Source organism: Protopterus annectens, chromosome 5.part0 (assembly GCF_019279795.1).
Source record: "Protopterus annectens isolate FY-2018-M chromosome 5.part0, PAN1.0, whole genome shotgun sequence".
Classification (NCBI taxonomy): domain Eukaryota; kingdom Metazoa; phylum Chordata; order Ceratodontiformes; family Protopteridae; genus Protopterus; species Protopterus annectens.
The window spans coordinates 36,731,931-36,744,566 of record NC_056735.1 but is presented as its reverse complement, the minus strand read 5'-3'; the positions used below and the strand labels follow the sequence as shown (position 1 = coordinate 36,744,566).

The following is a 12,636-nucleotide window of genomic DNA, read 5'->3' as shown; positions in this document are numbered from 1 at the left end:
TTCTTTACATTACTTTTCTAATTCAGAAACTTTCCTTGCAAGTTCTGTTGGTCTGTGATCTAGGTACCTTAATGCTGTTAAAACTAACCAGCCAGTTGCTCCAGCTGCATTGCTGATCTAGTTTTAAATCTTCCAAAGCTTTTGCTATGTCATCAACATACCCTCAATCTGCAGGCATGGAAAATATGTGCAAAGGCTAATGTAAAGAAGGTGCATCTAATAAAATCTGAACATCTAATTTGCATAAAATCTGAATTCTAAGTTGCACATATCTCTCTCCGTCTTCCAGGAGGCACGGAAACATATTTACAAAACAGAGAGTGATAAAATTATGGGAAAATATAAGTACATTGTAGAATCTGGAAACTTTAATGAACTATATTGCAAAATTCTACCATACTAGGTAATTTATTTTTGCTTCAGATAAAGGGAGATGCAAGATGTGTATCTTCTTTCTTTAAATTATTGGTGCCACTAGTAGTTTGGTCATGTAATATTGTTTCTGTCTACTTGACAGCTTCAAAAATCAAATGCGATGAGGGGATTTAAAAAATTTTGTCAAGTGGTTAATCGACTGAAAATAGGGGCATATCTCTCAAAACAGGTATTTCATGTGCAGGGATAAATCGGGCATGAAAAGAGGTTCATTCCTCCAAAATAGGGAGAGTTGAGAGGTGTAGTCCTAAAGATTTAGACATTTTACTAATGTCTGTCAACAGTAAAGGGGTGGAGATACTTTACTTAACCTTTGCTACCAAGGTCCACAGACCAACAGTGGACCATTCAGGGTATTTATCTGTAAACAATTTATCTTTGTGTCTCTTGGTTTTTGCTTATGTACCAGAAATGATCATCTGCCTGCTTCTTCCTCCCAAAATATGAATAATGGTGATCGTTTTACCCTGTTCTTGCTTGCACTATGCTTTCAAAATCGCATCATCATTACCAAATAAGTGTTTTGGATTCCAAGTTTCATTACTACAACTGTGAGATAAAGTAATTTAATTATGACACACATTGCACAGATAGAGAATGTGAGACATAAGCAGCAATAATTTGAAGCAAAAGTGTCTACAGGACAGCACAGTTTAATAGTTCTACTATTCTGTTATGAAATTTTCATAAGCAATGTCAAGGAAGATGGTACCGTTCACTGTTAGGATCTCTCTGCTTATTAGCAGCAAAGAGTTTTGTTTGGGCTCAAATATTCACAAAATCTCGTGAACAGAGAGTTTGTTCAAGTACTAGATTCTTGATCCTTTATATACCATTATATCTTGCGATTCGTTTTGACACTGCACAATTAAGATTATTCTCACACAAATCTAACTAGTAGAAATAAAGCATTTTGATCACGCTACTTAGTTTTTCCTAATGTCTTATTCATACTTCACATTTTCTCATGCATTCTTACTGCTGGAAAGAAAACAATGCACACACAAATGTGTTTTCAAGGCTGTTTCCCTTATCTAACCACTGGCCTTGGTACATTCTGTAATCATTTCCATTATCTGTGTATTATGAAACTCTTTTCAAGCACAACTTAATAATTTCAATGTAAAGCTAATAAAACTTATTGTAAATAAATGCAAAAAAAAAAAAAACTCCTGTTCAGACACCTGGTGATAAGACATTTATTAGGACTATAAACAGTCTGAACCTACCCCATTTCCCAGTGAAAATGTTTGCTGCTAACATAGTTGTCAGATTTTGTAGAAGTGGGAGCACGCAATGTAACAAAATGGCATGGAAGTTACTTCCTGCATAGACTTGCGTTGTAAAAATTATTTGACCTTTAAGTGGCAAAAATAATTTAACCAAATGAATCTTTGAATGGCATTTTTGGAATTGGGAAATTTTTAGTTTAATCTGACCAAGTGTGATAATGTGTGTTTCAAATACTGTAACACACAAAAAGACCCCCTGCACGAAGGCGAATGCACGGCTCTAAAAAAACAATGAATAAGATAAAAAAAAGTGTAGAGCCAGCATACAGTGACCTTTTAAATATATATAAAACAGCAAAACAGACCGGTTTCGGCCGGACAATATCACAGCCTTCTTCAGTGTAAAGCAAAACAGAAAAACAATGCTGTTTAAATATATGCTACTCATAGGTTATTGGTGGATATCTAAAATTGTTCATTGAGTCCAGGTGGAAACAATCCACCTAGTCTGATAATCTATTTCTTTTCTTTGGCATTTAAAATGGAATGCCAACCTGTCTTATTGGAACGATTCCCTTGTATACTGTCAATAACCATAAAAGAAAATTTAGCAGTAGTGTGTGTCATATGATGTTTATAAAGTACATTATGAGCTCTTTTATTCTTGATATTGCTAATATGTTCAGATATACGTAATCTTAATGGGCGGGAAGTTTGTCCCACATAAAAAGAGCCACAATTGCATGTTGCCAATTATATCAGCCAATCACTACTGCAGTTTGCAAAGAAATGAAGATCATAAACTGAAGAACAATTCCTGCTAAAAAATTGCTTGGATTTACATACATATTGACAGTTGGTACAATGACCACAAGGAAAACAGCCACACAATGGTTCTCCCATCAACGTTGTTTATAAGAGTTGTGAGTTGTTCAAGGTATTTCCACGTTTATAATGATTAAAAAAAGAACTGAGATTTTTCCCTTTCCTGAAATGAAAATAAACATATATCTGGAATAATACTTGCAAGCTCATAATCACATTGCAGAATATTCCAGTGTCTGTGCACACTTTGAATTAGACTGTCAGAATTTCTAGCATAAGTCGTTATAAACCTTATGGGTTGTGATGATATTGCTGAATGGTCTCTATAAGTAAGAAGTTCTGATCTTTTTTGATCTATCCATTGAGTTAACCTGATGACTAGCCTTTAGCACATGTCCTGTCTTATAACCCCGGGATTTAAATCTGCTGGTTAAATCACCCTTATGTTGTTGAAAAGGAAGAATCCTCAGAACAAATACGTTTTACACGTATGAATTGTGATTTTGGAATATTTTGTGCAATATGAGGTGGGTGATAACTGGAGGCATGTAAGATGGTATTGTATTGGGGGTACTTCCTGTACACCTCAGTACCTAGTGTGTGATCCGGTAATCTATTGATTAATACATCTAAAAAAGTGATTGTGTTTAGATCATAGTGTACAGTAAACTGTTACCCCCATATATTGTGATTCAGATATGAAACAAAATCCATAAGTTGACATTCATCACCCTTCCATACTAGCCAAACATCATCCAGATAACGTCTCCAGATGTCTATATATTCAATGAATATATTGTTATGGCGGTCATAAATTATATGTTTTTCAACATAAGCCATAAATAGATCCGCATATATGGGTGCAAAGGATACCCCCATTGCTGTTCCTTTAGTTTGCCAATAACAATTATCCTTATAATAAAAGACATTATTCGTAAGGACATGTTTGGCTAGACCCACCAAAAATGAATTGAAGTTTGCTTCATATAAGCCCGATACTTCTAACCAATAGGCCATTGCATCCAAACCAGCTTGATGGGGGATGTTGGTATATAGGGCACTTACATCCAATGTGCATAAAAAACACTCAGGTTCCAACTGTGTATCTGAAATAATCTGCAAAAAGTTGGTCGTGTCTTGCAATCGTGATCGTACCACATGTAATAAGGGTTTAAGATGTTTGGTGAGATACAAGGATAAAGGCTCGGTAATGTACCCTTTACCAGATACAATAGGTCTGCCAGGTGGATTTAATGGGTCTTTATGAATCTTAGGTAGGAAATAAATGTATTGAGTTGTAGAATCCTTGACCATAAGTTGGTGCATAACCTCATTGTTAATGATAGCTTCATCCCTGGCCAAAAGCAAAAATTGATCAATCTGTTTTTTGAACCTGAAAGTAGGATCAATAGGCATAATGGAATAATATCTCTGATCAGAAAGCTGTTTATTTGCTTCATTATCATAATCACACCAGTTGAGTACAACTACAGCTCCACATTTATCTGCAGAGATGATAACTATATCTTTGTTTTGGAGTTTCAGAATAGCTTGTTTTTCAACCAGAGTAAGATTGTTGGATTTAAAACGTATATCCAAGCTAGGAAAATGAATATCTTTGAGTACGCTATTCTGGAACTGGTGTACCATAGGATGCATGGGGGGAGAAAAACTGGATTTGTGATAGACAAATTTATCCTTATTAAAGTTACTATCAGTATCACCAAAAAACAGTTTCAAATTTAAATTTCTGCAAAAAGACATGACATCCTGGGCCAATGTATCTTCAGGAACCATGAAGCCAGGTATGAAAGTAAGACCTTTATTCAAAATAGACATGTGGATGGATGACAAGTCAAAATTAGACAAATTTAAAACATTGTTGTTTGAAATAACCTTCAATTGTTCATTGCCATTTTCAATAGACCCTGAATATTGTGTACACCTTCTATGTTTCCGCCCACCCCGCTGATATTTGGACCTAAAGGGATCGATCCAGGTATCCTTTTGCAGGTCGGTGAGCCTGATGCTGCTGGGGACTCATTGTCAGTGCAAGACAAAATGTCATCTGTGGATGACCCTGTGTCTGCACTCCGTCTTCTTAAAATGGACCTTGGTCTCTTCCTTTTGTTAGTATGTTTGGGAAAAGATGTAAATCGTACATGTTTAACATTAAGAGAAAAAGGGTTGGCACTTTTGTAATCTTCTTGGTCTCTTGAAAACTTTTTAATTTTTCTGGACCTTAACTGTTCATCAAAATTATGTAAATCAGTGGCTACATTGTTAAGTAATTTTTTAAAAAAAGGTTCCTCCTCAAAAGGTTTCAATTCACTAACTGATTTGTTGACCGCATCCATATTTCTCTCAATTGCTCGATCATGAAAATTACCCAAAGCTACAACAAAGGCCATAGTGGCTTCTTGTTGTATTTTGGACCATTGGCTATTTAATTCATCATCAGTATCCATCACATGAGGTTGTGTTCGTATCCGCAATCCTCTCGGAGTTATTCCTTCCGCAATATATGCCTTAAATAATTTCGAATGCCAAATATTGGATCGTAAAGATCTTAGATGTTTTTGAGATTGCCAAAAAGAGTTGCACAGATAGATTCAGGAATGATAAGACCATATCTATTTGTGTTATCATGGGTAGATGAACTGAGCCCAAAAACTCCGGATCCTCCCTATCTGCAGCCAAACCAGTAATAAAACTGGACAGATCCATATTAGGATCAGATTTATAGTTTTCAATAGACTTGATTAAAGATATCCACAATGGCTGACTATAATAGCCAAATTTTTTTTTCTTGTAGCATTCATTAGGTTTATAGGTGTTTAGTAGGTTAACGACCATAATGGCCTTTTTAAGCCTAGCCATGCATCCCAAATCTCTGATAAGTTCTGATACCTTTGATAAGTGTAATAGGGGCTTGGGAGATGAGGCATTTACAGATTGCCTGTGTCCATTAGACACATAGGTGCCAAATCAGGGATGAATTTCCTGATCCCCATGCAGTTGTCCAGGTTGCAGTTGAATTTGGTTAGGGAGGATCTCTGCTTCACATGGATAGGGAGTCTGTTCCAGAGAAGGGCTAATCTCTGGAATACATACCTGTCTCTCCAGCAGGTCCTATTTATATAAAAACAAAGTAACTGTAATCTTCTCAAGACTTTAATGTTAGCGCTTTTGTCTAAAATAATGCTTAGACTTCTTCAGACATCCCTCTCCCCGAATGCTATAGTTTTTATGCATTCATTAATTAGTTAATCACTGATTTAATTAAACGATGAAGTATGTAAATGTTTTAAACTAGATAAGTCCAATTAAGCAGGGACTTGTAGAATAAACACTGAAGTTGTCATACACAAAACCTTGCTTAAAAGCCTTTTCCTTTTTAAAAACTGGAACACATTATACCTAGATTACATGAACATTAAAATGTTAAGACATTAACAGACTATATGCATTTAAAATAATCTAAAGCTTATAAAAAATACAAAGCAATATTCAATAAACATATAACTTTCACCTATCTAATGCTTTCAGCTTCAAAATACCTTTAATTGAAGCATATTCATTACGGCCTGGGGGAATATGAGCATATGTACAAATCTGCCACAAAAGTTCATTCTCTTCTAGTTTCCGCTCCCAGTGACCCCCCCCCCCCCGAACATTATATTTTTTCCTGATGGAGAATAGTGAATAGAAACTTGTGAGTGGGGTTTTCTAAGGTATGCCTAGCTAAAGCATCTGTGGTTGTTTTTTTTACTTTTGTTATATATATGCTCATAGATTCTCTGTTTCAATGATCTTTCCGTTTTTCCTATGTAGAAAGATTGGCACTGCTGACATAGTGCAACGTAGACAATCCCTTTAGATTCACAATTATACTTCCCCTCCCACTAAGTATTTCAGATCTCTAATAGTAAATTTATTCCCAACTTTAATGTGTTTGCATTGGTGGCATCTACCACATTTTATACATGCCAGAACATCTATTAGTTATTTCACTTTGAAATTCTAGGATTTTCTTTTTAATTTGTCCTCGTCGGTATGTTATGTGCAGAGTGCCATGCAGTTTTTTACAGATATGGGTATCTTCTGAAATTAGGGCCCAATTCTTGTACAAAATGTTGGAAATCATTTTGGCATTCGGTGAGTATGTTGTCAGGAACATAGGCCCTGAATCGGGTATCATGTTGTGTGTAGTGTCATCATTGTCAATAAGATTTTGGGGTACCATGTATTCTCTGTGTAAAATAGGCTTAAAATGCCCCCTAGCTCTTTTGGTGGACACTTCTACCCAAATTTGATTGAATAAATATTCAGGTTACCCTCTTTTTAAAAACATACCCTTCAATAAATTACATTCTGCTAAAACATCTGCCTCAGAGGAAACCATCCTAGCAGCTCTTACTAACTGCCCCTTCATTACTGCTTTTTTCTGATAGAAGGGGTGGCTGCTAGAAAAATGCAAAAATGCATTTGAATATGTAGGTTTCCTATATATGACAGTCCTATATCTATTACTGGGTCTGTCTTTTGACAACTGCACATCTAAAAAGTTGATGGACTCTGTTGCAAACTGAAAGGTGAACTCTAAAAATTCTGTAAGCTTTGTAATATCTTCTATGACTGGTTCAATTGTACTAGCATCCCCATTCCAAATAAAAAACATATCATCTTGGTATCTAGTATACCAAATGGTGTGCTGTTGGAATAGATAATTTGTGAATAGCAGCTCCTTCTCCCAGTATGCCATGATAAAATTAGCAGAACTATCCCCGCATGGTGCCCCCATGGCTACACCTGTTTTTGTTTGTAAAATTCACCATTAAAGAGCATAAGGTTATTGGATAAGATGAGGTCCAGCAATGTTTCTATGACATTTTATTTCCCTGTTCTCTATGCTTTTATTTGTTAAGAGTGCTCTAACCCAATCTAATCCTGTGTCTTGTGGTATGGAACAGACTCCCAGCTGACTTGACCCTAGAACCCTCACTAACTCAATTCAAAAACAAACGCAAGAAATATTTCAAAACTCATTGGTTATGCCCTTGCAGTAACCCCAACTAGTGACCTATCTTATTTCTTAGATGCCTTATCTTCAACTACTTCTAACTTTTTTCTACCACTCCATTTCAGGAAGGGTCAATTGTACAACTGCTGCTCAGTGTGTCTTAAACCTGAATGTAATGTTATGTATGTTTAACTTTGAAAATAATGTTATGTTTTGTAAAGTGTTTTATAATAACTACTATATGTGCTAAATGCTGGTACTGCTTATGGCTGTAATCTACTTGGAACTAGCATTTACTAAAAGTTCAATGTGTATTATTATCTTGGAGCTTTTCTCCCCGGGCCTCTGCTGAAAATGGACATGTATCCAGTCGGATTATCCCAGTCAACAAATGTAAATAAATAAATAAAATTACGGTGTATAGATCTTTAATATCCTCTGTGAGAAAATTATAGTTCTCATTATATTCCAGTTTATTAATACCATCTAAGAACCCCCATGAATCGGGGCATATCTGTTTTTTGCTCTTAATAATGGGCTTCAACTTGCTTTCCACAAATTTGGCACTTGAATATGTTATCAATTCCCCTCCCATCCACAATTGGTCTAAACGGTGGCTTATTCAAGTTTCTATGTATTTTCGGACATCCAGATAGAACCGGTGTCCTTGGTGCTATCATAGTTAAATATTATAAAGTGTCCATGCTAATACTTCCTTCTAGGAACAAATCATTGAGAGTACCATTCATTTTTTTATAAGCAATGTTAACTTCATTTAAACTTACATGACAATAACTATCACTGTCTAAATAAGTAAGCATTTTTTGTATATATTCACTTTCATTCATAAAAATGAGCCCGCTGCCTTTATCTGGCTTCATGGCTCTAACTTTATATGCCTTTAAAAATCACAAGAAATCATGGTCTTCAGAGGACATGTTAGCATATCCCCTAGGCAAGTTAACCCCACATAAAGCAGATCGAATATCCATCTCATAAATCCTCTCGAATAGAGCTATTGTGGCATGCAGGGGGGGGGGGGTTAAATAAGCTAGAAACTTTTAATTCACTTGTTAGTGTAGGAGTATTACCCATAACTGACAGGTTTAATTTACGAACAAACATTTTTAAGTCCACGATGGTTTTAGTCAAATCGGCTGTCTTATCAGGCACAAAGGATAGACCCCCTAGACAACAGGTCAACTAATTTAATGTCCACATGTAGTTCAGTAAAGTTATAAACTTTAAAATCCCCTTCTGTACTTAATAGGATGTGCGGCCCCCCCTCTGTACATAATAGGATGTGTGGTTTAGTTGTGGGGATTTGTACTATCTCCTACGTCGATTCTGTTTCTTCCGTTGCTGCTGGCCTTGTCCTCTGGCGTTCTGTTGATAGTTTGGTTACTTTTTCCGAGCTCCCTGAAAACCCTGAGGGTTGTAGTTGTTAATATTTCTCAATGCTGTATTTTGCGAACCTCCACCATTCCTAAGCCTTTCACTACGCCTTAGCTGGTTAGTTTGCATTGTGTTGTCATCCATCTCGTCAGCTAGGGGGCATTGCACCTCAGCAATCTCATGGTTTGCTATTGGATTTATTGGCCCTGGAGGTGGGGATAAGCAATGCCTTTTTCATATTCATTAATATCCCTCAAAATCTTCTTTTTCTTGATTTTAATAGCCCGTGTTACGGCAAAGAAAATGGAAGAAAAAGTATGAGCATAGTCAAATCTATATCTTATAAAGTCCACATCAGAAGTTATTTTACGCTCCAAAATTTCCAGTTCACTTTTTAAAATGTCAACCTGCAAAGTGTATTGTTTAATCAGGGTTTCGAGAAACTCGAACCCTTGTCTGTCAAAGACAGATAAGTTCATGGTTTCGAGAAACTCAAACCCTTGTCTGTCAAAGACAGATAAGTTCATGGTGAAAGTTGGATTTGTTAATTAAGCCCACAGGATAACCTCTATTGACGCAAATCCTTGGGTACCAAACCTTTAGTTATACATTATTGTAAGTAACTAATTTCTAATTGAAGTTTGCGATATTTGAGCAACTTTTTGTCAAATTCATTTAGGTTGGTAGTTAAAGATGGATCAACACTTTCAGTGGAGGCATTAATGCTGTTGTCAGTATTGGTTCCAAAAAACAGTGGTGCTCTAAGATAATCTGCTATAATGGGAACAGATTCAGAATTTCTCTGAAACAGTTCATGTTGGTTGCCATTAGAAGGTGTATTGTTAATCACAGTATTTGGGCTAGTAGCCCCAGACCCATTTGAGTTACAATTAAGAGTTGCATTTGAAACTTCAGCATAAGTCAATATCTGCCCACTCGCATTTAAACTAGTGGATGTTGAAGTTCTTCGTGTTTCACTGTTGCAGTCATTACATTTGGGTAATCCTGCTGGCAGGTTGCCCTCAGCCGGCCTGAATTCCAAAGTCTTGGGTCCTGCTTCGGCTGCTGTTGCCCCTTCCCTGACGGCAGGGGTATAAAAGAAGCAGCTGACGCCATTTTCTCTGGTCTTTCTTGCCGCGCGGTGCCCGAAGCAGAAGTAATTCGCAAGTGCCGGTCGGCCGACTCCTGAGATTTTCGTATTTGAGTTTCAGATCCGAAGTCTTCAATAAAGCTAAGTACCCCGTTGGGGAAATTTTTTTTCTTGCTCCAGATTCCAGCCGTTGTTGTAACAACATTACTTTCTTTTGTTTCAATCTTCTTTGACAAAGTGTCAACTCGGTTCAGGAGTTGCTGCACCAAAGCAGTCAGATTACCTATGGCATTCGCCTCGTTGGTAATACCTCCTGTTAAAATGTTGTCTTCTTGAAAATAAGGACTGTGAGGTCGCTGCAGCTCCATTCGCCATACCAAAACTCAGAAAATACGAAAAAACTAACACTTATAAACACAAAAACAAAGTAACTGTAATCTTCTCAAGACTTTAATGTTAGCGCTTTCGTCTAAAATAATGCTTGGACTTCTTCAGATATCCCTCTCCCCGAATGCTATAGTTTTTATACAGTCATTAATTAGTTAATCACTGATTTAATTAAACAATGGAGTATATAAATGTTTTAAACTAGTTAAGTCCAACCAAGCAGGAACTCCTAGAATTTTATTTATTTTTTTATTTAACATTTGTTGACCGGGAATGTCTGACTAGGTTCCACAGAGCCTGTTTTCAGCGGAGGCCTGGGGAGAAATGCTCCAGATGCATGTCTTTGGAACAAACACTGAAATTGTCATACACATAAAACCTTGCTTAAAAGCCTTTTCCTTTTTAAAAATTTACTATTAGAGATCTGGAGTAGTTAGTGAGAGGGAAGTAAAATTGTGAATCTAAAGGGAATGTCTATGTTGCACTATGTCAGCAATGCCAATCTTTCTACATAGGAAAAACAGAAAGATCATTGAAACAGAGACTCTGTGAGCATATATATATAACATAAGTAAAAAAAACAACCACAAATGCTTTAGCTAGGCATACCTTAGAAAATCCCACTCACAAGTTTCTATTACTATTCTCCATCAGGAAAAACATAATGCTGGTGGGGGGGGGGGGGTCCTTGGGAGCTGAAACTAGAAGGGAATGAACTTTTCTGGCAGATTCGTACATATGCTCATATTCCCCCAGGCCTTAATGAATAGGCTTCAATTAAATGTATTTTGAAGCTGAAAGCATTAGATGGGTAAAAGTCATGTTTATTGAATGTTATTTTGTATTTTTTATAAGCTTTAGATTATTTTAAATGCATATAGTCTGTTAATGTCTTAACATTTTAATGTTCATGTAATCTAGGTATAATGTGTTCCAGTTTTTAAAAAGGAAAAGGCTTTTAAGCAAGGTATTATGTGTATGACAACTTCAGTGTTTGTTCTATGAGTCCCTGCTTGGTTGGACTTCTTTAGTTTAAAACATTTACATACTTCATTGTTTAATTAAATCAGTGATTAACTAATTAATGACTGTATAAAAACTGTAGCATTCTGGGAGAGGGATATCTGATGAAGTCCAAGCATTATTTTAGACGAAAGCGCTAACATTAAAGTCTTGAGAAGATTACAGTTACTTTGTTTTTGTGTTTATAAGTGTTTTAGTTTTTTCGTATTTTCTGTGGTCCTATTTATATTGCAAGCAAAGTCTAAGTCTTTAGAATGGGCAATTCTGGTGCTGTTTGTTTTACAGATATGCAGGATGTCCATCAGAGTGGGGTCTGACAATGACCTGTATGTCAGGCATAGATCTCCTCTCAAAAGCCTGTAGGAGACAGAATACAAGGATAGAGCCTTGAAGCAATCTGCATAGGACATTTTACTTAAGCCCTGTATTCTTTTAGTGAGGAACCTCTGTGGACATGCCAATTGTTAGATATGCCTGGTTAGGTACATACCAAAAGGGCATTTTGGTCTTACTATGGACTTCTCCATCTGCAGTAACATACATGACTAGGGAAATTATGGTGTGATTTCCTTTACTAAACAAAAATGATTAAATGTTTGCCTACTTGTGTGGTACCATGTTAACCTGTTTACTTTGATTCTTTCCAGGAATAAAGCTTCGCCATTACCAGCTACTTGGTGTAAACTGGCTTGCGAACTGCTACAGAAATCAACATGGTTGCATTCTTGGTGATGAGATGGGTTTGGGGAAGACCTGTCAGGTAAGGTATTCAATTGAAGTTTACTTTTATTTATGTGCTTAACTAGTGAGCATGGTTGCAGAAAATAAAATGAAGACAGTAACAAATAAAACAACAGAGTAAGAAGAATAACTGCAAATCAGTACAATTTGTACACTGGTTAAATGCGCATAAAAGTTAGTACAGTAGTAGTGATAGGCTGGAATGAGGCCGACTGTAGGATAGTTCAGTCCCTATTTCTCCATTGACCTTCCGCCTTATCCCTAGGTGATGTCCCATCTCTTGACAGCCAGATGAATAATTTCACCTGCTGCCCCAAATTATACATGGAAAATGGTTAGTGCCATGATCCTGACCATAAGAATTGTAAAAAAAAAAAAAAAAAAAAAAAAAAACATTGCTTTTACTGCTACTGCTTCAGTATCTTAGATGAAGAGAAGCAAGAATAGTAAGCCAGAAAGACTTTAGTCTAGCAGTTAGCATAGAG

The 12,636-nt window shown here is 36.4% G+C and overlaps 1 protein-coding gene across 2 annotated transcripts in view; it reads left to right on the top strand.

Moving 5' to 3' along the window:
* The window catches only part of CHD1L (chromodomain helicase DNA binding protein 1 like), a 1,563,352-nt gene that overhangs the window by 34,968 nt on the left and 1,515,748 nt on the right, over window positions 1-12,636 (top strand). For both annotated transcript variants that reach the window (XM_044072085.1, XM_044072086.1), the window contains exon 2: window positions 12,058-12,170. In XM_044072085.1, coding sequence (XP_043928020.1) covers window positions 12,058-12,170 — 113 coding nt within the window. The remainder of the gene's footprint in view (window positions 1-12,057; window positions 12,171-12,636) is intronic.